We start from the raw sequence: 23,317 nt of genomic DNA on the forward strand, positions 1-23,317 counted from the left end.
TTCCTGTGCGATTTCAAGGACTTGATAAGAAGCAATCTGACATTTCCTTTTACGTTTATAGTGCCTGTGTTATTTCATCATGTTTGGTAAAAGTAAATCTGTTACACATGGAATAACGCAGAAAGTTCTTTTTTCGAAATCAGTAAACGTTGGCCGAATCGCAAATTTCTTCTGGGCCGAATCCGTTCTTCTGGATGAGCCGGGCGTAGTAGTTGGCCGAGGCTTTCGGAATGCGAGGCCTGGCGGGATCCGTAAAGTTTACGTAATGCATTCCAAATCGCTCCCTATTTTAACGACGACAAACAACGTAAAGAAAGCAAGAAACGGAAAATGTTTAAGTAGGCCGAAATATGCGCAATAATCAAAATCTAGATTACAGGTAGCCGCGCTCCCACTCAAAGTTGTCCATCAAACTCCAGGCTGTGTAGCCGATGACGTTAACCCCATCCTGAACGGCTATAAATGTTTACAAAACAAACGAGTTAGAAGGATTCGTGAAACTCCACGTTTGGAATGCTGCGCGTGTACCTTGAAGAACGTTGTTGATGTAATACTTGCTGCACGATAAACAAGCAAATATTTGTGTTATGAACCAAGAAAAAAATAATAATAAGAAAAGTGGTCAGTGACCGATTTTTTAAATTACTAGAAATAGATTCTCATGGAGTCATCCAAAAATCCACTGCGGTCACTCATTCCGTTCTCCGTGATGATGACATCAGGGTTGTTGTAGCGCTCCTTAATCCAGTTCAACATGCGACGGATACCCCACGGAGTGATACGAAGCCAAGTCGATGCCGTTCTGTTAAACAAACGTCCAAACTTGTCAAGACCATTTCCTTGCAAACATTTTTTTTAGAAAATCCTATTTCTTTTTCCGTCTCGAAAGAAAAAGTTGGCATGGGATGCTCTTGGCTCTCTGCCGGTGCCAACAGCCGTGACGTAATTGGGGGGAAAGTTTCCACATGTATACTCTTTCTGTCTTTCAATCATTCAATATGCAATTCACTGTTCAATGGATAAAGTCACTTTCGCTTCAACACAACCAAATGTGTTAGTGGAAAAAGAGAAAACTAAAGAAGACGCCCATGGATGTATACAAAGAAAGTAAAAAATCAAATCAAATAGGTACCGCCGTCTTCTTGCGGCTTCCCGGTCTAGAACAACTAATCAATCCTTTTCTTCTGTGAAAAACAAGATACAAAGCTAGCTTGTTGAACCTTTTTGAAATTCGCTTCGTGGTTTTCCTGAAATTATTTAAATTCAGACGGAAGTAAAGTTGGAGTCGTTCGGAAAACTGGATTTAAAAAGTATTGCATCTGAATGCCCTTTTTAGACACTCGTCGAATCACTTTCTTTAAAGTGTTTCTTTGGCTGCGATTTGATCGGATTTGATCGGATATTTAGTTTTGTTTTAGTACGACTCACGAGAAGGTGATCTAAAACAAATTATTTCAATTGTTTCCTAAAGGAATCGTGATTCTAAAGGAATCCTACTGGAATTCCCCAAAATGTTGAGGTTCACTGCGGTCTATCTATGAACGACAGTCCGGGAAATAATCGGGAATGCATAAAAAACGTTGAGAATCTCAAGGTAACGAGGCGAACCATTCAAGGAAGACCTTGGAGATCGTCACCTTCATGGCTCAAGATGGTCAAGAAGAAAAGAAGGAAAATAATGCAAGGCGTTATTGACTTACCCATACCAGTTCTCCTTGTCTTGGTATGCGACGGCATCTTTGTCGGTGGTATAGTCGACCAACGTATCATCGAACAATTCTTCCCTGACGATTTCGGAAGAATAAAAGTTCAGGCCGAAGAAATCGGAAGAACCTTTGAGTTCAATTTTCTCAGCCTCCGTGAAAACGGGGAGACGGGATTGTGGGAGGCCTGCTGCTGTGCTTTTCCGACCGATCTGCAATCGATGTTCAAACCACTTTAATAAATCTTTTTTTTTTAGACAAGAACAAAAAAAAAACCATTACCAAATCAATCATCACTTGTGGGTAGTCTCCGTTGGGGCCCCAGATGGGATTGGCGTACCACCCACCAGCAAACTGCAAGGAACGTTCAGCTGCCGCCGCAGCCGATGTACTGTTGTCTTCAGGTTCTGCCCAGCTAATATTCAAGGTGATGCCCACTTTTCCTGTAAGTAAGACATAGCGGAGGATTCCCCGGCTTAAATGAACATTCTGCCCAGCGAGCTTCGGTAAACGCTACTTTACCCTGTTGCGTTTGTTTGTACTTCAGCTCGTACAGCCGGTAAGCTTTGGCGTGTGAGCGCAGTTGGTTGTGTGCGGCTATGTAATCCTGTGTTCCCGATTGTTTAATGCCCGGAGCTTTTGATCCAGAACCATACCCTGAAAATTTCAAAATGAAAAAAAGATTAATTTTAAAATATTACAATCAACAACAGTTTATAAGAAAGGAAAGTTACCTAGATAAGACTGGCACCATGGCTCATTGAAACTTTCGAGATAATGACAAAATTAATAATTTGTAATAGTTAGTGATTAAATGAATAGCTTACGTGATCCAGTATTCTACCTGAAACCAGTAAGATAAATTATTAGTTTTCGGAGGGGCCATATTTTTACAGTTTACTCACATCTGCTCCAAATTGTTCGAAGCACAGATCGGCATAAGCTTCAAACCAGGTGGCGATTTCAGGATTCTGCCATCCGCCTTGGTCTTCTAGAACTTGTGGAAGATCCCAATGGTACAGCGTCACCTGTTATTTAAGTAAGTTTCAACGAAAATTTACTGTTATAGCTTAATTTTATGATTGGCGATATTTTACAAAAGTTTACCATGGGTTTAATTCCAGCAGCTTTAAGAGCAGCAATCAGGTTCTTGTAATACTGAATGCCGAGAGGGTTGGATGCACCGACTCCGTTCGGGATGACACGGGACCAGGAAATTGAGAATCGGTAGTGGCTCACCTGGAGGATAAACAATTAGTTAATTCAATTAGTTAACGGGATTGAGCTCAGGGAAATAAAATGTAATAATCGTACGCCCATAGATTTCAGCAAAGCAACATCTTGCTCGTACAGATAGTAGCTGAGACAGGCATCGTCTCCAGTAGATTGATCAGCAATCGTGCCAGGAGTCCTAACAAAAGTATCCCAGATGCTGGGCGTTCGACCTAAATAAAAATATTGCATTCAACAATAAAAAACACTGTAGCAGAGCAATAATTTATAAGAAAAAATTACCATCGACGTTCCAGGCACCCTCTACTTGATAAGATGCCGTGGCAGCGGCCCATATGAAGCCAGGGGGGAACGAGCCGTAAGTGATTGTGTCTTCAATAAACTCTCCCTGGCTGAAATAGCCAGAGCAGCTCAATAGGCAAAGGACGAAGACTGCCCGCATTTTTCGATGAAGATGAACTACGCAGGAATACAAAATGAACTTAGGATATCGTCTCTAAAAATTTGGCTTATATACAGAAAATATCGAAACACGGGTGTTGAAGAGATAGCAATAATCTGTTATCTCAAGGAATATCTCTCCGGGGTTTTGCTGGCCTTTGCTCAGACTGATAGATGCACGGTCTATAATTCAAAAAGCAAATATCAAATCCGGCTTTGACATGTTAATTACATAAGATGCAAAGTGGACTTTGTGGAGATAAAGACACCTAGCATTTAAAAAAAATCTCGCTTTACATAAAGGTAGCATTTTCCAACTTTCTGAGCTGGATATTTTCGTGCGAGAATTAGCAGTCTGTGTGATGCAACTGCTTTGTCTGGATGTGGCAAGTCATCTGTATTTCAAGCGACGACTGATTATTTAAAGCCCTTCTCACATTGACAGTTGAGAATGTTTCCGTACTATCTTGAACACAAAATGTGAATAAAAGATTCCCAACCATGCACGGTATGAACAGATGGTCGAACAATATAGTCGGCTTTCTGATAAACCATATTAAATGATTTTAATCTCTCATTTCGCATATGTCTCTGGCTGGTAATGCAAAAAAAGGCCTACGGGCTGTGTCCTCGCACAACCAAATGACGGACTTCCGACGTCCTTACGTCCGTCAGTTGGCCATTAACAAAGCAGCGGAAGATATCAATGTCACCGAACAAAAAATTGCGTCCCGGAAACTGAAAATTAAAACAAAAGTGTGGATTTGTTCATCGCCAGGTATCAAAAACGGTAATTACCGGATGTCACGAATACCAACGAGGACACCCGTCGAGTGCATTATGAATATGAGCAGGATAGAAGACACCGCTAGTGAGGTTGCGACATTCCCCTAGAACAACTGGTAAAGGCATTAAAGATTGGTTATTGTCTGAAACACAGCAAGTGTCGCAAGATACTTTCAAACAACAGTTTCCCGTCAATTTATGAGTCTGCTCTTATTCTGCTTTAATGCCAAACGCATTTCAGAGGCCTTTCTAGTATATAACATCTCACTTTTTTATTTTTTTAAGGTGACGTTTTCCCATAACAACCATTAAGGGTTTGAAAATGTCTTGAGTTCAGGTTGTAGATCTCTTATTATATGCCGTTGCATAAATAAGGGTGACCTGATGGGTAAAACTACAGAATCGAGGGCGAGGTGAGGACCGAGATACTTACCTTTTTTTAAGTACAACAATGGCGTGGGCATAGTAGCGTGGGCATTTTCGCATTATTTGAGGTGAACCATAGGAAGTGTTTTTTTTTTCTTTCGGCGTAAAAACTCTGCCGGTTCTCACACCCACAAACAGCAGACTTCATCCACATGATACAAAAGGCGAATGGCTAACCATGGAGTGAAATCAACTAAATATACCTCATCATGGTCGCCTTTTCTCTTTCACCGTGATCACTGACCGCAACTGAGAAAGTCGCGCAGTACGTTCGTTCATGAACGGCCACCGCCCCGATCAGCAGCTCTGGGCCCTTCCATGACTGCATCCTGCTGGGTTGAGTGACAATAAAAATAATATGTAAATTCAAAAATCAAGAAAAAAATTATTGGCAAATTCCCGTTCGTCCATACTTCATGACAGGGCATTTGTTTATTCAGTAAATGTAAAAAAAAGAGCAGAACTTAGCAGTCTGTAGGATTTGGACCGACCCGATGGAATAAGAGTCTTAAAATTACATTTTTACTGTACATTTAAGATGACATTATGGACAGAATTAAGCAAAACGAGAGAAAAATGAGAAAGAAATTTGGTGCGCTTGTAAGTAGAAAATGTAGCTTCAAAATATTTTGGATTAACTGATATTGAATACATTTTCCACAATCAATTGCATTTATGTATACTTGATGTAGGAGGTGACTGTACGGCACAACGAGATGGTCGACAAGAGGCAGACAAGTTGAAGACTGAAGAGCATCATGAGGAGAGATCGGAAGTGTGAAAAAAGCGGTTATGTGGCTTCTTTGGAGTTTTTGTGCTCCACATGGCCACTGCAGTGATCACACTCGTCTTCTTCAGACTCCGAAGAACTCTCCCCAAACTTGTGTGGCTTTTTATACACACAGCAACCTGAGAAGGAGAAATAAATTATGTAGAAAATGAACGAATTAAAAGCACATTTTCAAAATCAATTAATAGAAAAAATTACGACTTTCCCATTCAAAGATCTTGACTTACATTTAGATTTCTTCCGTCCTAGATGTTCGTTATCGACCGTGTCCTGCGACCAACCCACTTTCTTGGACGTCTGGGGTTTCTTCAAAGTTAGAACCACTGTCGATTCCTGAAAAAAAAAAATCATTTGATAACATATTTTTAAGCTAAATTAAAATTCGTCGACTTTAACTAATGGTAAAGTGGACAGCCAAATCAACTTAATAATCTTTCGCTTTTATTTGGATTCCAATGTAATTATTACACAATTTTAATAATAATTTCGTGAGTCTAATTAATAATGCCATTTTCTCTTAGTTGCTGTATTTGCACTGAAGAATAACCCAATCGATCCTGCAGCACGGATTCAGTGTGTTGGCCCAATTCTGGAGGAGGAAGTCGAATATAGTTGCCTGAATTGCTAAACTCGACTGGTGGACCGACAAGTTTAAGAGTACCGGCTGAAGGATGGTCAATTTCTTGTACCATACGGTTATGTTGCACTTGAGGATCAGCAAAGACCTCAGATAATGAGTTAATGGGACCATACGAAAAATGCGCACCACGAAAGAGTTCCATCCACTCTGAGTTCGTTTTGGTTGCCAGAGTTTTACCAATTTCGTCAACGAGTTCACTTCTATGTTTGACTCGCAATGCATTCGTCAGGTATTTTGGATCGGAAGACAAATCGCTTCGGCAGATTCTCGAACAAAGTTCACGAAATTGGCGATCGTTAGTTCCGCCAACTGTCACGTAGCCGTCGGATGTTGGAAATGCCTGGTAAGGCACAATGCTTTCATGTGCTGTGCCCCAACGCTTAGCTTCTTGTCCAGCCATTAGATAGTTAGATCCAAGATTCACCAAACAAGCAACTTGAGTTGAGAGCAAATTTGCGCTTATTCGCTGGCCAGTGTTGGTTTTCTGTCGTTGGAACAAAGCTGCCATTATAGCTCCATGAGCGTATAAACCAGTAGCCAAGTCCGTTAGAGCTACCCCAGTTTTACAAGGAGCTCCATCTTCTGGCCCTGTTATGTGAATGAGTCCGCCGATAGAAGATGCAATGACGTCGTAACCTGGTCGAGAAGCATAAGGGCCAGTGCTCCCATATCCAGTGATTGAGCAGTAAATAAGTTGTGGGTTAATTTTCTTTAAATCTTCATATCCCAAGCCATATTCTTCCATTTTCCCTGGTAAATAGTTTTCAACCAGTACATCACTTTGCATTGCCAGTTGTTCAATGATTTTCTTTCCTTCTTCAGATTTCAAGTCAATGCAAATACTTTGCTTATTCCGATTAATGCTGATGAAATAACAACTTGTGTTTCCAATGAATGGAGGTCCCCAGCTTCTTGTGTCATCCCCCACCTTCAATCGTTCAACCTTCAAAATATCAGCCCCCAAATCACCAAGGATTTGTGTACAGTAAGGGCCAGCTAAAACACGAGTAAGATCCAATACTTTTACACCTGCCAATGCATCACTGACTGTTGAACTGTACCTAGTACACACTTTTGATAGATCTTTTATCAATGCCTTTTGCAATAACTTCATTCGAACAAAAGAAAGCATTTCGGATTGAAAGTAGGTTGTTATACAGGAGAACAGGAGAAAAAAAAACAATATACAAAATCTTCTCTTAGTTGCTCACCTCCTGTTTTTCAGATGTGGTTTCTGTTTGTATGGATGTCTGTGTTTCCTCTGTGCTTCGTGAAGCCATTGCCATAATCTGTTATTCAATTTAATGTAAACGCAAAATTTATAAACTCGTAACTTTATCGTTTAATTCTTTCTAGATTCTTTAACGATTTAAAGGAATGACCGAATTTATAGCACGAAACGACGAGAGACGTTGAAAATATCAATTGCCTCACCACTTGGATCGCTTCGAAAAGCAGCCGACATCACGTCGTCAAGAGTTGGCGCGAAATGTTGTTAGATTAAAATTTAGTATCATTCCATTACCCTAATGGATGTGGTAATTTTTGCTATCTTATCAATCACATATACTTTTCAAATCAGAAATAGTGATTATTTAGACTTATCCCCCTACTAGAAAACTTATTTAATCGTAATTTGCTTTAATATTTCGTTCAATATGAGCCACCGAGTCGCGTAATAAGTCGAAGACTTCGTCATCTAGTGGTGTATTAATGAACTATAAAATAAGAAAAAAAATAAATTGTGTTTGGTTTGGTTTGCTAAATTAGAAATATATAAAATGTGCATAAATATTGTGAATTAAATTCTGTCGGTTGTTTTAGAAAATATGAGGCAACAATTTATTTTATTTTAAGTTTTGTGTTTCCGATAGCTATCGCTTGGTTCGCAAGGAGTAATGAAAAGCAGACAATACTTTAGACTTGTTTGATCGCACGTGGCGTTGTTCAATAATTTTGTGGCCTCTTCTGATAATTTTGACATTTAATAATCTTGATTGAAAATGACTGACGTTGTCCAGGAAATCAAGAAATCGGAGAAGAAAAAGAAAACCGTTGTTAAAAAGACCGCTGTCGAGAAGACCGCTGTCAAGAAAAACGCTGTCAAGAAAACCGCTGTAAAATCTACCAAATCTGATGCGACTTTGTTGAAAGATGCTAAAAAAAGAATAATGAGTCTCCAGGTTTGTCTTTAGTCATTCTGTTGACTATCAAAATTTTGTTTTCATGAATTTTTCATTACAGAAAAAGTCCAAGAAAGATTCTAAGAAGGAAGGAAAGGTTAAAGTGAAGACTACAAAGAAAAATCCCAAGAAACGTGGAGTTGTCTACCTTGGTCATATTCCCCATGGTTTTTATGAAGAAGAATTAAGAGGTTTCTTTTCACAGTTTGGGGAAGTTTCTCGAGTTAAAGTCTCAAGGAGTTCCAAAGTAAGATCCTACATATTATAACTAATTATTTATGCTAACTTATTTAAAATCGTAGACAGGGAAAAGCAAAGGGTATGCTTTCATTGAATTTGCCTTCAATGATGTTGCTAAAATTGTTGCGGAAACTATGAACAATTATCTCATGTTTGAAAGGCTTGTAAAAGGTATGAGGATTTTTTATAATATTTATATCTACAATTTTATTAAATCAAGAATTGAAATTTGCTATTTTTCTCCTCAGCCCAGTATATTCCACCAGAGAAAGTTCATTCCAATACGTTTCCCATTCGCTTCATGACTCCCGAGTGTTATCCAGCACTTGTTCGAAGGAATCGTGTTTTGTCAAAACAAGATAAGCCTGTAACTAAAGTTAACAAAATGAAGCACAGAAGCCGCATCCAATTTAAAATAGGCCAAGCTGTCAGTGGGCTTAAGAAACTAGGTATTGACCATCATCCTCAAATCTATGACCCTGAAGCCGGTCAGCTCCAGAATGAAAGCATTTCTCTCACTAATGACGATGAAGTTCCTCAGCTGGTTGCAATTCAACCTAGTACTACTACTGAGAATAAACAATCAAAGAAAGTGGGAAAGGCGCTCAAGAAGGATAACGTCAAAGTGAAATCAACCACCGATTCCACACCCACGAAACCGACTAATGTTACAGCAGATGCTGTCTCAGTTGCCATCCAACCAACTACACCAGAAAAAACATCGCCCAAAATAACGCGTAATCAACGTAAAGCTCTCCTGAAAAAGAACAAAGATAATGCTGTTGAGGAGAAACCTACAACAGATTCCTCACCGGCCGCCCCGACTGAAGCAGAAAAAGTCCTCAAGTTAGATCAGAAAGCATTGCCCAAAGCGAACAGTGGAAGCAATACTAAGGAATCGCCAAAAGGAAAAAGGAAAAGCTTAGCAGTAACTGAAACCAATCCAGCAGCAAGTGTTGCGGTATCGCAATCGCCAAGCAAACGTTCGAAATTAGCTACTCCTTCTAAAGCTGATAAAACACCTTCGAAGAAGGATTCTAAAGTGTCAGCCAAGCCTTCTCCTCAACCCGCTAAAACATCTGAAAAAGCCAAGCCCAAGACTTTGGAAAAAGCTACTGCTCCGTCAAAATTACCCTTACGCTCCGTTAAAGGGAAAAAGTCTGTTTGAAATTGTTCAGTTAATAAACGACATTTCTAATCATTAGTCACTTGCGCAAGGTTGTCTTATTGCTTTTAAAGTTTAAAGGTTATCACTAAGGAGAGCTTAAGAAGATTCGGTTTTGCGATGTAAAGTAAATTGACTTATTTTATTCTGGTAAGAAATTGTCAACAAAAAATCCCCACGCTCGTTAAGAAACATATTTTCTGACATGTGAGAATACGTAGTCGACAACAAGTTGAAGGAGAAAAGTGAAGTGAGGAATAAAACTATCTGGGAAAAGAACGTTAATGATCAGAGGGGTGGGTATTTTCTCGTGTGAGCATTACTCGGTATGCGTGTTGAAATTCGACTAATTTGTCCGAGAGACAAACTTTCTCACAGTATAATGTGAAAGTGGTAAGATGAGAAGGTTCTTATCGTGATAAAACTCACAAAAAGGTTACTCTCTTTATTAGTTAGCGAAAACTGCAATATTACACGATCGCGTTTCGTGATTAGCCTAGACTACAGAAGTCCTTAGTACGGTATTTTGTTTGTTGTTTTATTGTGTTGAGTGTCGATGGGCCAACTATGGTGATGGTCTAATGTGGGGGGAAGGAAAAGGAGCGGGAGTGAAAAATCACTGTTTGGCTTACTGAGCTTCTGGATTGAGTCTAATGTTTTGCTTAGCCGTTCTCAAACCCCAATGTGGGCGCTCCTTTCAAATATTCTTGATGGCTCTGCCAGGTGGTGCTTCGTCATTCCAAGCCCTTACTACTATGAGAAACAAGGAGGCAAAAAGAAGTCCGTGGTCCTGCAAAACTCATCAAAATTGCCATCGTTCTGGACGCCGCATATCCTGCTCCCTATGTTTCTCTTCTCTACTGATGCCCTTGTTGTTGTTTTGCCTTTCGGTGATTTCTGACTGCAGACATCAACTACATTATTGACCATCTTTCTTAATGGGGATCGTCATCGTTGACTGTATCAACACAACCTAGCCATACTCTAGTGCCCCCAAACCTCACGCCGCTACGGATAAGTTAAAAAAACAAGAGCTCAAACGTAGATCAATAAATCAAGTCTCAAACGATACATTTTTCTATTATTTTTCTTTTAAAATTACGGCAAAAAGATTTTATTCCACTGTAAATTGAAATTTAAAAAAGGGGGGCTTTAAAACGTTCATCCGTAATGAATGGCTACCCGAATTAACTGATAACCAACACGACCGTAGGCTACTAAGCTTTTCACATTCGGATGTTTTATGCTAACTATGATTCATAGCATCTGACCTGGAGCGCAGTTTAATACTTAACGATGTGCGGGCGTTGACCACATAATCTAATTCTTCGAATGGATATATCTTTATACTCACAAACACAAGATCCAAGAATATTGGGCAGGGCTAGTCAAGTTCTAGATGGGCGCAAGATTTGTAACAACTAATCATTCATAATTTCTGGAGAGTAAAAATGACGGTCTCGTAATGGACGGTACACACCTACATTTGAATTTCTAAAGACCTCCAATATTCTGAAAAAAAAAATGTTAAAGAAAATGAAGCATGATTGGGTAACAACAAATCTGAAAATTTAACGAGGACAATTCTGAAAGGATTAGATTAGATAAAAGAAGTACTTCATATTACTTCTTTCTGTTCGCTACTGACTGACTTACTGAAAGTGCAAGCTATTTTGAGAATTTCGATCTTAGTCAACGTTACCTCTCTCTCTCTTGATGAATAATGTTACTGTAACTGCTGGAAATTTTCCAATTTATAAATACTATTGAGAAGTTGCAGCTAGTGTGTATCGATCCAAAGACTCTTTACGGACTCACGTTACTGATGTGGGAGTAGAAGGGCCTCCTGGAGCGGCGGAAGTAGAAACGGCCCGTCCATCACTTGCGAAAACAGGTTTCCCGAATAAGACCGCTAAAAGAAAAAGAATCACACTTTATCTTATCAATTTTAACCCTCCCTTTCAAATGTACTAGAAACTGATGGCATCTTACTATGAAAAAAAGTGTGTTCACTGTTAACACGATTTTACGTTGAATTTCCATAACTCCAGCATCCAGCGATTTCCTGAGACTTGGAAAAAAAAAGGAATGAACTTCCTGTCGGTTAATGGGGTGCGAAATGTGAAACCTGCCATCTTCACTGCTACTCTCTGTATCGAAAAGGCAAAGCTATTTAGTTACGGCTCAAGTGTGAGCAGGCTTCGCCCATTCATTAGAGCTTCACAACTGGACCATCCCCAGTAACGTAGTAAAATACACATAAAATAAAGAGAAGGAAATGGGGATTTTTACTGTGAACCTGCCAGACTGCTTGGCGCCGAGGGTGAGACAGAGAGGTCGATGTGTAGAGAGGGGGGTCTTTGGAGGTGGGAAATAGTAAAACAAAAAAAAAAAGGATGGGGGGCTGTCAACGTAAATTGATACCCGAACCGGAGAAGGCGTTGGACACGATGAAACGACTTTTGCCCTTTTTCTCTTCCCACCTATTGCGATCTGCCCAGTGCAAAAAGTGTATCTACGGTCAAAAGAGAAAATTTAATTCAGAATACAAATTTGCGCCACTTTGAAGTCTTGAATCGATTGCTCAAGAGGCTGACTGTAAAAAATAATTATACATAAATAAGCTTACTGCTAAACTGAATACAACTAACTATTGAAGAACACCTTAATGAAGTAGACTATTTCGGTTGCTGTTAGATGGAAAAAGTCACAACTGCAACTCAATAACAAACCATCAGTTATAAAACTGAATTCTTCCTGGCGAGTTGTTCTGCTTGGAAAAGAAATTTCACTGTGACGGGAAAACGGATAGCCTAAAAGAAAGGGGGGTAGTAGACCCTAAACTCCGGGGGTCCTTGGTCCTGGCAGACAGCCTGGCGCCTCCATGGAATGTATCCCTGATAACAATATTGGGTGGCGGGGACATTTAGAAAAGGAGTTTAAAATGGTAAACACTAAAACATACCTCCTTTAATGTTGAAGCTGCACTGTTGTAAAAGTCAAACTGTATACTATTCTATGCAGTAAGCAGAACGCTCCATTTTCCTTTGGGCTTTATGGTCTAGTCTTGCAAGGATCAAATTTTAACTTTATAACTGTTTGGGTTACAAAGTCAATTTTAGGGTGAACTTTGAATATTGCGGCAATGTGAATTGTACTCGCACAATTTAAATGCAATGGTAAGAGATCAGTGTTGTCAAATCATGTACCAGTGAAATATGGGACTTCAAATTGGATTAAGATTGATGAATCGGACGAAGCGGCGTGGACAGCTGAGCAAATAAAAGAAAGGTGCCGCAACAGGATTTGGGAAGGAAAAACGCCAACTGGAAGGCGAAGGGAGTGAAGCAACACAGCCAATCGGCTCGCACTGAAAGAACGCAAGTCTCCGCCTTCCATCTTCTCGCCTTGCCAGAACTGCATCAAGCTAAGATTTAGGCAGTGAAGACGTCGACTTGTCTAGGGAGTTCTTTTAACAGTCGGTATCTGACTGTGGACTGGAATTGTCGTTGCAAGTCGTCCAACTCCTGACGACTACAAAACTCCTTTTGTCAGTACCGAGCTAAAAAGTTCCATTTGAAATGAGTCTTTATTACTCTCCTTCGCAGTCTCGCCAATCTCACAACAGCTACGGTAGCGCCACGGATCCGGGACCAACATTTCGTCTTACCTGCGTCAATGTGAATCACGTTACATACAATTATCTCATGGAGAACGCATCGCCCACTACCGCAGATAGTGCCGGATACAATTACGCAAATGGATGTGGAGGATCCTTACCTTGCTATCAAAGTTTGACGTCTACATTGCAACAGCCTCAGGATGACTCCGGTGGACCAGGAGTTCGACCCTATTCATTGCCGTCGTCTTGTGAATCGCCCATGTCACTTCCTGCATTCTCTCCGCCTAATCAGACTTTCCTTGGACATCAAGACCACTACCAACAACAGCCGTTCCCAGGGACCCAGGTTTTCCACGACGAAGTGCCCCCAATCACGTCATCTTCCATCTCCTCTGCTATTGATGATTTTAACCTAGATGAAGACTTCTCTCTTGATCTGGCGGGAGCCGGCAGCTCAGAAGATGATGGTAAATTTTAGTGTGAATTTCAAATACAAACAAGCAAGAATACAAACAAAACATAATTTTTTTTGCAGAGGAATCTAGCAGTGGGGACACAATCTCAAATAAACCAAGGAAGGAACGAACTGCTTTTACCAAACAGCAGATACGTGAGCTAGAAAACGAATTCGCCCACTCAAATTACTTAACGCGACTACGTCGTTACGAAATTGCGGTTGCTCTTGATCTTACGGAAAGGCAGGCAAGTGAAAATGATAAGCACATTCGATACAGTTTCAATAACAGGAAGAAAAATGAATAACTAAACCTTAAATCATTTGATAAAATTTAGGTTAAAGTATGGTTCCAAAATCGGCGGATGAAGTGGAAACGAACAAAAGGTGGCAGTCCTTCGATCAAGCAAAAGAAAGAGTCCATCAAGTCTAAACATTAAAATTAAAGATCAGTGACGGGTTGTCTTACCAAATCATCACAAAATGTGTCGCGTTTCGCCATTTACTGAAAGCCAAATTTGCGCTCACTTAACTTTACATTTTTACAAATTTCAGAGTTCTTCCACAAATATTTCAATGATGAAAAAATCGAAATGATCCTTATTTGGTCACCTATGTCCATAACTGTTTTTCCTTTTTTTTCTCTCTCTCTTGTTTGAAAATGCTCGTTTTATAGTATTACAACATGGCCAAATACACCGGCTAAGTCAATCGGTTCTGAATACTAAAATTCTACAACCCATCAATGTGCGAAAATATCCACTTGAATTCTTGTTAGCACATAAACAATCATAACTTACCATTTAAAAAAGGTGTATTTTAATTGACGAGATACGTTATCAAATGGCAAACTGTGAATTGAAATAGCGTGACAGAAAAAGCCAGTATTCACGGCGAATGGGATCCATTTTTGTTGCTAATAACTGGAGCACCTATGAGAAGAGCATATTATTAATAAACTTAGAGTATTTAAAAAAAAAAAAAAAAAAAAAAACAGGTCAAACTTCATCTGCTTTGGGTAATAGGACTTCGCGTTTCGAAGGATCAGACTGCATCATTTCTTCCATTCTATCGACCAAAAACGCAAAATAAAATGGCGCTTCACTTTTGTTCTCGTCCAGAAACTGGCAAAGCTCTTCGACTATTGGATGACCATTCAGTCCAGTTGGACAATGCGATAGAATACTGCATAAAAACGTTGTTATTTTTACACGAACTACAAAAACATCCGTGAAAGTTTTACCCGCGTAAGTAGTTCCATGCGCTTTCATTATTGCATACTATCTTTATACTGTTGACAGTAAATGTCAGTTCCCGGTTGATTATATCTTCAGTAAAGCCTGTCGTTTGCTTTACAACAAAATACCGTTGATTCCATGCTGAATTGTTTCGAATATCATCTTCTAATAAGCGCTCTACAAACTCCAATTCATGATCAAAGAGTTTGAATGTATCAAGCACCCATTGTCTGTGTTGCCATGCATGATAATTTTTGGCATCTTGAGCTAGCACTATTTCAGTAAGACGAAGTTCACTAGATGGATCACCTGACCACTCTACCAGTACTCTACGATGATGCCTTTTTAGATAAAAGGTTAGGTTGGTTATTGCAACTTATGTTCAACAAATAAAATGGAAGACATATTACCAAACTTGGTAGTTCTTAGGGTGATCTTCTATAATTGTTCTTACAAATGTTAGTTCTTTTGGAATACTCTTTTCAAGTCCTTTTAATACAGTTCGTCTAAGGTGAAAAATACATGTTAAATGCAATTTCAGCATAATTTGAGAATATTCTAGAATTACCTATATTGCCAAACTGTATAATTAGCAGGATTCAGTTCGAGTGCATCACTTGTCAACTGAAATGCTCTCTCTGAGATCTCATTTTTCAACACAATAGCTCGGAAATAGTTAAATATGTCTTTGACTGGAAAGGAAACAAATATTGAATATATTGAAATAAACAAGAGGCAAAAGAAATATATATAATCACATCGGTCGGAATATGCAATAGCGACGACCGGAAAAGGTCCTTCATGTAACTCGACGGGCACAACATCACTCCATTCTTGTCTATCACGGTAGAATATATATGAAGGTTCTTGATCAGAGCCCTCATCAGAGGAATCTGTCAAAGATTCCTTTGACTTTTCTGCCATTATTTAATCACTAGATTTATAAAGAAATTTGTTGAATAACGAAAGCTACTTCGCGCGAATCGCGCCTAGCTAAAAAAATCATGAATTTGCTTTTGTGTTTCGTCTGCTCAAACATCAACATCATTGTCAATTGTTATGCCTAGACAGACTTTTGAAATTGTTTTATAAATTTTCATGAAAATTGAGAAGAGCTAAGTCATTTAACTCTTAATAAGAAATCAAAACTTATAAGTCAAATCAGTGGATCGGTGCTAAATGATTATTTGTTTTGTCATTACATTCTCGATAATGACAACCTCGTATCATATTTGTTTGTATCGTCTGGTAGCTGTCATGCACATTATCTACTTCGCATTAGACTAAATGCAGTTTTTTCAATGGACCAGCGTTTGAAAGATTTGTAAATAAAAAATGACTTACCATATTATAATCAATATAATGAATTGGATTTTCAACTAGACTTTCCAACCTTGGTCGACGAACTCTGAGAGGTGTCAAACCGTGCCCGAAATGTGGGACGTACAATGGGACCAGAGGCTTCAGTTGTAAAAACAAATCATGTGATGTCGTTTTTAAAGCCGCCGACGACCGTAAGAAGAAAACGACAGAGGCTTGTCGTATAAGCACCGAGAACCAAAACGCACAAGTATGTTGAATTGAATATAACAAATGTTGATTTGTGTCTTTTCATGTTTACCTTTGTTGAAACCAGGTGTTTTCTGTCCGTTTACGTGACAAAGGCCCTGATTATAGGTATACAAAATGAGTAGTATTAGTTGTTAAATTCAGCTATTAAAGTTTGTTTGTTTATAGAGATTTTGTCCAACTTACCACTGAATTAGTTGATGCAGGAGATGGCAGTTTTTCAACTGCTCAAAACGCTGAATGTTTTGTTGAGAGCTGTTCAAACAAAAATGACTCATTTAATCTCTTGCCCATCACAGCATGTCAGCACATCCAAGCAACTCTGAACTGTCATTCAGAATCAGAAATTTTACCAATAAAAGCATCACTGATCCATTCTTTAAACATTCCATCAGACTTGAAAGATGAATTGTGGAATATGGCTACTGAAGACAACCAAGGGTAAATTTTTAAAATTCAAAAGTAAAAAATCGCGCCTAATTTAAATTTGTCCTTACTAGATTGCAGATGCCTATTGTTCAGCGTGTTTCCAAAACCATATTTGTTGTAAAGTGTGCAGTTTCGAACAAATTTTCTTTAGGTTTCCTTCACTGTTCAGTCATTGAAACCCGCAACAAAACGGGGGCATTGGAACGAAAGTTCGTTTGCCCTTGTCGTAAACTTAAAACCCCCAACTCAACTGAAATAACAAACAGAGAATGTGTCCACTTCTATGCTTGTATTCTGGCATTCATAAGTGATGACAAATATATGAATGAATTCTCCTATCACATTCAGGTTAAATAAAAATTTTCTATTTAGTTTTCTCTTGTGTTTATTTACAGTGAATTTTTTTTTTAGGCATCTAACGTCCTTCAAGTTTCGTTGGACAGCATCGACGACATAACAGAACGGCAGCTGGTTGTGCACTTTGAAGTAATGCCGTCGGTATCCGACGAAGCTGATCTACTGTGTGGTGACGTAAGAGTACTCGACAATTTAGTTCTAGCTACCGAAGACGGTTCTTCGGGGTTCAACGATGATGTCTCAGCAACGGGAAACGTCAACTTGACTTTGCCGGTCAACATTACCGAATTGTTAAACGGTACGCTAGAAGTGGTCCCACAGCAGATGACCTGTTCCAGTACTCCAATCATCAGCCCAGAAGAGGCCGCCCAAATTCAACGAGGCAAGATCAAGATCGCACCCCTTAAAAGACCACCTCGCAAATTAGTTTCAGAAACCAGCAATACTCAGCATCAGAATCAGCACACAATTGAAACCAACCCTAAGCGTATGCCTTATTTAGATGATGTTTCCCTGATGTTTGAACAGTGGCTAGCTTCTGTAACCGAACGAATCAACCAGACAATGCACTTTGGAATGCCCGGCAACCCGGATCCGCTAGTCTACCAGATACCCCATTCGTTTTTTGAATGTCTTCGTGAGAGAATCTCTGCAAATGGAAGAAAGAAGCGTCTACCTAATAATACTGTCGTATTTCAACGAAAGGATCGACCCCCGTTTTCCACTTTGACCAAATACACTTGGCATCTCAACAACCCAATGCATGTCAAACATATCTTTGACACTCCTCAGGTGATTCTACATATTCATTTTATTTATTTTGTATATAATTTAAATTTACCATTCTGATATTTAGGTGCAATTGGAATTGACGCGAAGTTTTGTCGAGAACCAAGATGGGACGTTTGATGTGTATGTTCCAAAGAACATTGATACATCCGGAGCTGGGCCTGATTGTTCAGGTTTACCAACTCTTAAGCCCCTGGAACTCCAAACGTACATGATTATCGGTATGTGTTACCTTTCATTCATGGTGAAATTCTTTGAACTAATTGTCTATCTTCCCAGGACAAAGCCACACGGTTGCGGATGTTGAAACTTCTTGCCCCTTCAGCATCGAGTGGATCCCGGATGTTCTGTTGCAATCCAAATTTGGGGAGTTAAGTCTGCAGTTTCAATTCGGACACCAAAGGCATCCCCTGGGATTAGTTTCAGATAGATGTGGCAACAAACGATTGATCAACGGAATTTCAGGCACAAATCCCTTACCCGTGAACATCGCCCCTCGTCGGAAGAAGTCGAAAGTCGTCGCTCCTCCAGACTCAGATGCTAAAGATTTACAGAATCTGAATAACATTGAACTTGACTTTGATGGCGTCGCTCCCTTAAACGATAGTGAGTTCCAAGAACTGACTAAATCTGTCCCCTGAGATTTATAGAAGAAAAAACAAATCACGGTTTATGTATCGTGTTTCGCCCAAAAGGGTTGTGCTTCCTTCATTTTATCCATTACCTTATCTATTACCGTTTCTCAAAGGAGGAAAATGTCTTGTATTCAATTTTCTAAAATTATGTCGTATTTACCTGGCCATTTGCACTCGTCCAGCAACGGAAATGTGGCGACGATTTTCAACGGGCAAGATGATTTTTGTTCATGCATGCCATGGGAGACTGGATGCCGCGTTATTCACCACTTTAATGGAAAGTCACATGACAGTTCTGAAATTGACTTAATGCTCTGTTCTACCCTTTTTTCCCTTGTTTACCATTTTTGCGGTGAAGTTGTATTCCCCGTCACAGGAATATTAGTAAACTGTAAAATCGCTCGAATAATCACTCGATATTTTCTTTTTACGGATTGTATGAATTGAAATCAGGTAAAAAGGGACAAATGGGTAGAAATAAATCAAAACACGACATATTGGCAGACAGACAGAAAATTAAGAGATGAAAAGGCACTAAACGGTAGCCATTAATGAAATGAATCAAATTAAATACATAAATGAGTATACGAGTACTGACGGCACTGGCTGCGGACAGAATGTAAACTTCCGCACGAAGAACAAAAACAAAAAAAAGTAATTCTGAATCTTCATGGAAATATTATTTACTAAATTCGTCTGGGGATTCGCCCGTTGGACTGGTCTTGATCGGTTGTGGCGGGAAAAAGTCGCGGAAATTCGGTGCCGGTTCCTCGTGGAATCCGGTCGGCGTTGGGCCTTTGTTGAAACTCGAATTGAAGAACGGGTCGGCCGTGTAGCTGCTGACAAAGTTGCTTCCGCTTCCAGGATTGTTATTGTTGTAATAGCCGGTGGCGTAAGACGTGGCGCCCGTATTCCCGCTGCCGCTACAGGCCGTATTGCAATAGTCGTAAGTGGCGGCCGAAGCTGGCCAGTCTTGACTGTGACTGGCCGCATTGTAAGACGAGAAGGAAGTGAAAGGTGGGAGAAGCGAGCTAAAACCTCCGTTTCCATTTCCGTTGTGATGGAGTGTTGAAGAGGAAGAAGAGCAAGAAGAAGTGGCGCTGACCGCCACAGAATTGTTGGTTGCCGCGCTGCTGTTGTTGGCGTGATGGTGGACGTGGTGTGGCTGTTGCTGTTGGAACTTGCGTGGCGGTTCGCGCTTACGCCACTTGGCACGCCGGTTCTGGAACCAAACTTGAACGCGGGACTCGCTCAACTGCAAGCGCAAAGCAAGTTCCTCACGAGCAAAGACATCCGGATAGGGCGCTCTTTCGAAAGCCCTCTCCAGTTCTTCCAGCTGGTAGGGAGTAAAAGTGGTCCTGTAGATATGGAAATTTCTTTTTTTTTAAAACCAATAATCGCAATTTGAAATAAAAATAGTGTCTCATTTTAGAGACGAACCTCGTTTTCTTCTTCTTGGTAGTGCTGTTGTTAGCCGAGTCGTTTGCGCTCTTCTTGCTGTTTTTGTTCTCACTCTTTTTTCCGCTGGTAGTCGACGACACCGACGTCGCATTCAAATTCGTTTGCTGGGCGCACGAAGGCCATCCGGCCGAAGTTGGAGGTGCAGATGTGGAAGCCAAGTCGTGAACATCGTCGTGATGAAATTCGTGCGGGAAATTGAGATCTCCGTGCTGGAAGCCCAACATTACCTAAGATAGGAAAGAAGAAGATTCACGTGAAAATGTCGTCGCCAAAATAAAAGAAAAAAAGTAAAAAACAAAAGAGTATCTCGTTGAATCTATTCCAATTATACTTGAATCGAGTGAAAGTTTCCTCGGGTTTCAGCTTGCGCTTTGGCTACAACTTGCGTCGAATTGAGCGCCATCCTTTCAAGCACAGGGAGGAGAGCGCGAGCGCACGATCGGGGACGTTGGCAACAAGTGGTCTTGGCTTCATCAGTGAATTTCGGTTTATATAGGAGCAGCTGGCTGTCGATTTTTTGAGGGAGGGGTCAAACAAAAAAATAACACACACACACACACAATATGCACTAAGAAAGAAAAAACTATAAAAACAGGGAATGCTGGAGGGGGGCAGATGAGAAGCTGAGTATGTATGGGTCACGCGACTACCCCGCAGAGTACGAGCGGCGCGCTCATCCCGTTTATGGGGCGCCACAACGAGGCTCAATTGGAACCAATTGAGCGAGTTAACAAGACAAATCGACGGGCCACTTTATATCCAATCATTGACGACTTCCTCTTTAAGACTAGAGATGATGAATCCTCCTCGCTGTCAATTCACTCGCAACGCAATTGAAATTTAGCGCAATCAGTCTTAATTCGATCAAATCTTCTCGCCGGCCCATATAGAGGCGACTAGTTGGGTTCTAAATACTTTGGTGTGTGGAACCGACTCGTATCCCGTGAGATGTTTTGATTATCGCGAATCGACACAGTAAATGATCAGACTATATCGGTCCGGCTGCGACTCCAATTGATCATCATCATTAAACCAATCATCCGCTCAACAGATGCGAACGACTTTAATCAGCGGAACCAAAATAAATGGGAGGCTGCAGCTATTCATACATTCATCAACAGCGGGTTGTTGCTGATAAAAGTACAGACACATTTGACTCTGGTGCAATTCGTTGTGGTCACTTCTTTTTTTTGGTGTTTTTGTTTTGTTCAAAAGATAAAAGAACGTAATAGGATCAAGGTGGGAGTACAAAAATATATACAACTGTCCGTCCATAGAAAAAGAAAGGGTATAGTACATGCGAAACACAAGTGAGGGGCCCTCCCGCTGCGCTGGAACCAACGGGAAAAAATAGGCGCGTGCTGCCGATCTAGCCCTGGTGCTATTGTTTGAAGTTTTTGTCTTTGACGTTTTGTTCTTCCCACCCACGCCAGCGCTCAACAGTAGAGAGGGTCACGTGACCCCCACCATCCTCTTGTCTTTTTATTTTACAAACCCCCTCTTATAGGAAGAGTGAGAGAGGGCGCAACCCCATGTTAACCCATCGCCAGAAATTCTATATCTGTTACCTAAAACTTTGTCGAATAATAATGATATAAAGGAAGGGGGAGAAACAAACATGTAGAGAGATAACCGCACACGACCGCGAGAATAAGGGAGAACACAACCAGATATTGCCTATCTTTTGATCGACAGATCGACCGCGTCCGATGGTTATCGACGTGATAGACACTTTTTTTCTTCTCCCTTTTTTCAGCTTTGCTTTCAATATTGAAAGCTGGTGTGTTTTTTTTTTTCTTTTTTCACAACGGCCAAAATGCGGGACTGACTTTTTGTTGCCTACGGAATCGTGGGAATAGCAAGTTGGGAAGCTTTTCATGCTCGCCGTTTGAGCATCATCAAAACAGTTCAATAGAGAGCGTACCAACTTTTAGTCGGTATGCTTGACTTTCAATTTGTTTGTTCGTCGCTACTTCAAGCGATGTGTTATTACTATTGACTATTTACATCGCGTAGACGAAACACAAACAAATCTAAGACTTCAGATTTCATATGGGATATAAATGGGAATGGAAAGTCAACTTAAGCGGCGGAGATTACGCCCGTGAGTTTATTAACAGCGCAACGTATTCGTTTCGTAATCAATTGTTATTTATCGTCGTCGTAATTTTAATTTTCGGTTAACGTCAGGCACCAGGCGTGATAGCCCCCACCGAATGTTCCTTTAGTAGATCACTAGCAAATTAATAAATACAATCAGGGGGGAGTGTAAAGTGAACTGAACGGGTTTTGTGATTGCTAACGGAATGATTTGAAAATTGCTTTGATTAATTCTCATCTAGGGACTGTTTGGTGAATTAACAGCTTAGTTGGTGTTGTCAACTAATTTAGATTATTAAGAATATTTTATTCGATTTTGTGTGGCCAAGTCTGTTCTTTTATGTACCCCAATGATAAATTCGTAACGTTCAGATGCGTGGTTGCTGAACTTCTGGCTCCGATTAGATTAAAGCTTTGGCAAAAGTATTTGCATGCCGATCAGACTGTTTATCATGACCAGCTGTGACTTCCAACTCTTTACTGAAACTATTTCCATACACAAGGCATCCGTCTCAATGCTAATCTTTCACTGTCGAGCTTTGGCCTATATATCGCTAAATTTTACTTCCAAGTCCAGCCCGGAATTAATTCCGCGTTCCCTGCCGATCCGGATATCGCAAACATTGGGGATTTTTATTGCTGCAAAGAATTATAAAACCGTAACAGCCTTCGCAACGTTTCAAGCTTTAGCGAGGCTAATATATACATGGGGACTGCAATATTATTCCATTAGTTGTGTTTAACGTCCGCAAGTCGCTACGGAGATGAGTTATTTTTGGGGACTGCTAGACGGACGCTTATCTCAAGAGTAAAGGTTCTCTGGTTAGCCCGGTGCTTCCGTGAACACGTAACGGACAGTTGAGAAGCTGTATTGTGTGCTGGTCTTCTGTCGGAATCCTCCGGCAGATGGACAACAGGGACTTTTACACGCTATTTGTAACCACGGAATGGCAAAGTTCCGTAATAATTGAACGCCTAGTCTGATACATTGGCCAATCGTCAGAGTAGCTGAAGGACAAGATAGGGAATCGAACGGGAGGTTATTCTTACTCCTAC

The 23,317-nt window shown here is 40.3% G+C and overlaps 8 protein-coding genes and 1 long non-coding RNA gene across 12 annotated transcripts; 3 read left to right on the forward strand and 6 right to left on the reverse strand.

Moving 5' to 3' along the window:
• Positions 1 to 37: 37 nt before the first annotated feature.
• LOC124327133 (lactase-like protein) lies at positions 38 to 3,427 on the reverse strand. The gene is made up of 13 exons (XM_046786049.1): positions 3,219 to 3,427; positions 3,018 to 3,148; positions 2,811 to 2,942; positions 2,609 to 2,731; positions 2,531 to 2,547; positions 2,438 to 2,469; positions 2,226 to 2,360; positions 1,986 to 2,146; positions 1,701 to 1,915; positions 647 to 802; positions 529 to 557; positions 378 to 456; positions 38 to 284 (listed from the first exon to the last, which is right to left on the reverse strand). Exons 1-13 carry the CDS (start codon positions 3,376 to 3,378, stop codon positions 140 to 142), a joined length of 1,515 nt encoding a protein of 504 aa, XP_046642005.1. The 5' UTR covers positions 3,379 to 3,427; the 3' UTR covers positions 38 to 139.
• A 1,547-nt stretch (positions 3,428 to 4,974) lies between these two features.
• On the reverse strand, positions 4,975 to 7,547 carry LOC124327343 (E3 ubiquitin-protein ligase PPP1R11-like). 2 transcript variants are annotated; one of them, XM_046786353.1, is made up of 4 exons: positions 7,454 to 7,547; positions 7,231 to 7,308; positions 5,607 to 5,712; positions 4,975 to 5,498 (listed from the first exon to the last, which is right to left on the reverse strand). In XM_046786353.1, exons 2-4 carry the CDS (start codon positions 7,303 to 7,305, stop codon positions 5,380 to 5,382), a joined length of 300 nt encoding a protein of 99 aa, XP_046642309.1. In that variant the 5' UTR covers positions 7,306 to 7,308; positions 7,454 to 7,547; the 3' UTR covers positions 4,975 to 5,379. The 2 variants fall into 2 exon arrangements, with proteins under 2 accessions (XP_046642309.1, XP_046642308.1); XM_046786352.1 differs by having other exon boundaries at positions 7,231 to 7,525.
• On the reverse strand, positions 5,799 to 7,224 carry LOC124327176 (succinate--hydroxymethylglutarate CoA-transferase-like). The gene has a single exon (XM_046786112.1). The coding sequence runs from the start codon at positions 7,149 to 7,151 to the stop codon at positions 5,874 to 5,876; it is 1,278 nt and encodes a 425-aa protein (XP_046642068.1). The 5' UTR covers positions 7,152 to 7,224; the 3' UTR covers positions 5,799 to 5,873.
• A 366-nt stretch (positions 7,548 to 7,913) lies between the features above and the next one.
• On the forward strand, positions 7,914 to 9,646 carry LOC124327159 (MKI67 FHA domain-interacting nucleolar phosphoprotein-like). Its single transcript, XM_046786085.1, has 4 exons — positions 7,914 to 8,202; positions 8,264 to 8,449; positions 8,505 to 8,613; positions 8,691 to 9,646. Exons 1-4 carry the CDS (start codon positions 8,023 to 8,025, stop codon positions 9,608 to 9,610), a joined length of 1,395 nt encoding a protein of 464 aa, XP_046642041.1. The 5' UTR covers positions 7,914 to 8,022; the 3' UTR covers positions 9,611 to 9,646.
• Positions 9,647 to 9,730: 84 nt separating this feature from the next.
• On the reverse strand, positions 9,731 to 13,514 carry LOC124327409. 3 transcript variants are annotated; one of them, XR_006916118.1, is made up of 5 exons: positions 13,388 to 13,514; positions 13,204 to 13,277; positions 12,573 to 13,141; positions 11,600 to 12,504; positions 9,731 to 11,519 (listed from the first exon to the last, which is right to left on the reverse strand). It is a non-coding gene; the product is annotated as an uncharacterized LOC124327409 (long non-coding RNA). The 3 variants fall into 3 exon arrangements; XR_006916117.1 differs by having other exon boundaries at positions 11,600 to 11,757; positions 11,900 to 12,504; positions 12,573 to 13,277; XR_006916116.1 differs by having other exon boundaries at positions 12,573 to 13,277.
• Positions 13,189 to 14,146, forward strand: LOC124327282 (homeobox protein MOX-2-like). Its single transcript, XM_046786275.1, has 3 exons — positions 13,189 to 13,696; positions 13,765 to 13,931; positions 14,022 to 14,146. The coding sequence occupies exons 1-3, from the start codon at positions 13,189 to 13,191 to the stop codon at positions 14,121 to 14,123; spliced, it is 777 nt and encodes a 258-aa protein (XP_046642231.1). The 3' UTR covers positions 14,124 to 14,146.
• On the reverse strand, positions 13,740 to 15,949 carry LOC124327221 (protein farnesyltransferase/geranylgeranyltransferase type-1 subunit alpha-like). The gene is made up of 7 exons (XM_046786187.1): positions 15,680 to 15,949; positions 15,490 to 15,613; positions 15,332 to 15,427; positions 14,927 to 15,262; positions 14,688 to 14,868; positions 14,484 to 14,615; positions 13,740 to 14,112 (listed from the first exon to the last, which is right to left on the reverse strand). Exons 1-6 carry the CDS (start codon positions 15,843 to 15,845, stop codon positions 14,523 to 14,525), a joined length of 996 nt encoding a protein of 331 aa, XP_046642143.1. The 5' UTR covers positions 15,846 to 15,949; the 3' UTR covers positions 13,740 to 14,112; positions 14,484 to 14,522.
• A 193-nt stretch (positions 15,950 to 16,142) lies between these two features.
• LOC124327051 (uncharacterized protein C2orf42 homolog) lies at positions 16,143 to 19,106 on the forward strand. The gene is made up of 8 exons (XM_046785892.1): positions 16,143 to 16,245; positions 16,305 to 16,491; positions 16,558 to 16,598; positions 16,659 to 16,931; positions 16,991 to 17,267; positions 17,331 to 18,068; positions 18,133 to 18,286; positions 18,345 to 19,106. Exons 1-8 carry the CDS (start codon positions 16,223 to 16,225, stop codon positions 18,704 to 18,706), a joined length of 2,055 nt encoding a protein of 684 aa, XP_046641848.1. The 5' UTR covers positions 16,143 to 16,222; the 3' UTR covers positions 18,707 to 19,106.
• LOC124327220 (ALX homeobox protein 1-like) lies at positions 18,935 to 22,486 on the reverse strand. Its single transcript, XM_046786186.1, has 3 exons — positions 20,493 to 22,486; positions 20,141 to 20,388; positions 18,935 to 20,058 (listed from the first exon to the last, which is right to left on the reverse strand). The coding sequence occupies exons 1-3, from the start codon at positions 20,562 to 20,564 to the stop codon at positions 19,380 to 19,382; spliced, it is 999 nt and encodes a 332-aa protein (XP_046642142.1). The 5' UTR covers positions 20,565 to 22,486; the 3' UTR covers positions 18,935 to 19,379.
• Positions 22,487 to 23,317: the final 831 nt, after the last annotated feature.

The sequence above is a fragment of the Daphnia pulicaria genome, chromosome 2 (genome assembly GCF_021234035.1).
Source record: "Daphnia pulicaria isolate SC F1-1A chromosome 2, SC_F0-13Bv2, whole genome shotgun sequence".
Taxonomy (NCBI): domain Eukaryota; kingdom Metazoa; phylum Arthropoda; class Branchiopoda; order Diplostraca; family Daphniidae; genus Daphnia; species Daphnia pulicaria.

Bases quoted from the DNA above. Each gene is read 5' to 3' on its own strand.
- LOC124327051 (XM_046785892.1), top strand. From the start codon at position 16,223: ATGGACCAGCGTTTGAAAGATTT. The intron at 16,599-16,658 runs GTATACAAAATG...GTTTGTTTATAG, and splicing joins GACAAAGGCCCTGATTATAG to AGATTTTGTCCAACTTACCA. The intron at 17,268-17,330 runs GTTAAATAAAAA...TTTTTTTTTTAG, and splicing joins AATTCTCCTATCACATTCAG to GCATCTAACGTCCTTCAAGT.
- LOC124327159 (XM_046786085.1), top strand. From the start codon at position 8,023: ATGACTGACGTTGTCCAGGAAATCAAGAAATCGGAGAAGAAAAAGAAA. The intron at 8,203-8,263 runs GTTTGTCTTTAG...TTTTCATTACAG, and splicing joins AAAGAATAATGAGTCTCCAG to AAAAAGTCCAAGAAAGATTC. The intron at 8,450-8,504 runs GTAAGATCCTAC...TTAAAATCGTAG, and splicing joins AAGTCTCAAGGAGTTCCAAA to ACAGGGAAAAGCAAAGGGTA.
- LOC124327220 (XM_046786186.1), bottom strand. From the start codon at position 20,564: ATGGCGCTCAATTCGACGCAAGTTGTAGCCAAAGCGCAAGCTGAAACC. The intron at 20,389-20,492 runs GTATAATTGGAA...TTCCTATCTTAG, and splicing joins GAAACTTTCACTCGATTCAA to GTAATGTTGGGCTTCCAGCA. The intron at 20,059-20,140 runs GTTCGTCTCTAA...CCATATCTACAG, and splicing joins ACCAAGAAGAAGAAAACGAG to GACCACTTTTACTCCCTACC.
- LOC124327133 (XM_046786049.1), bottom strand. From the start codon at position 3,378: ATGCGGGCAGTCTTCGTCCTTTGCCTATTGAGCTGCTCTGGCTATTTC. The intron at 2,943-3,017 runs GTACGATTATTA...TTTATCCTCCAG, and splicing joins CTTTGCTGAAATCTATGGGC to GTGAGCCACTACCGATTCTC. The intron at 1,916-1,985 runs GTAATGGTTTTT...CATCGATTGCAG, and splicing joins CACAAGTGATGATTGATTTG to ATCGGTCGGAAAAGCACAGC.
- LOC124327221 (XM_046786187.1), bottom strand. From the start codon at position 15,845: ATGGCAGAAAAGTCAAAGGAATCTTTGACAGATTCCTCTGATGAGGGC. The intron at 15,428-15,489 runs GTAATTCTAGAA...TTTTCACCTTAG, and splicing joins TATACAGTTTGGCAATATAG to ACGAACTGTATTAAAAGGAC. The intron at 14,869-14,926 runs GTAAAACTTTCA...GTTTTTATGCAG, and splicing joins GCATGGAACTACTTACGCGG to TATTCTATCGCATTGTCCAA.
- LOC124327282 (XM_046786275.1), top strand. From the start codon at position 13,189: ATGAGTCTTTATTACTCTCCTTCGCAGTCTCGCCAATCTCACAACAGC. The intron at 13,697-13,764 runs GTAAATTTTAGT...TTTTTTTTGCAG, and splicing joins CGGCAGCTCAGAAGATGATG to AGGAATCTAGCAGTGGGGAC. The intron at 13,932-14,021 runs GCAAGTGAAAAT...GATAAAATTTAG, and splicing joins TTGATCTTACGGAAAGGCAG to GTTAAAGTATGGTTCCAAAA.
- LOC124327343 (XM_046786353.1), bottom strand. From the start codon at position 7,305: ATGGCAATGGCTTCACGAAGCACAGAGGAAACACAGACATCCATACAA. The intron at 5,713-7,230 runs GTGAGCAACTAA...TTTTTTTTTCAG, and splicing joins CCACATCTGAAAAACAGGAG to GAATCGACAGTGGTTCTAAC. The intron at 5,499-5,606 runs GTAAGTCAAGAT...TCTCCTTCTCAG, and splicing joins AGGACGGAAGAAATCTAAAT to GTTGCTGTGTGTATAAAAAG.
- LOC124327176 (XM_046786112.1), bottom strand. From the start codon at position 7,151: ATGCTTTCTTTTGTTCGAATGAAGTTATTGCAAAAGGCATTGATAAAA.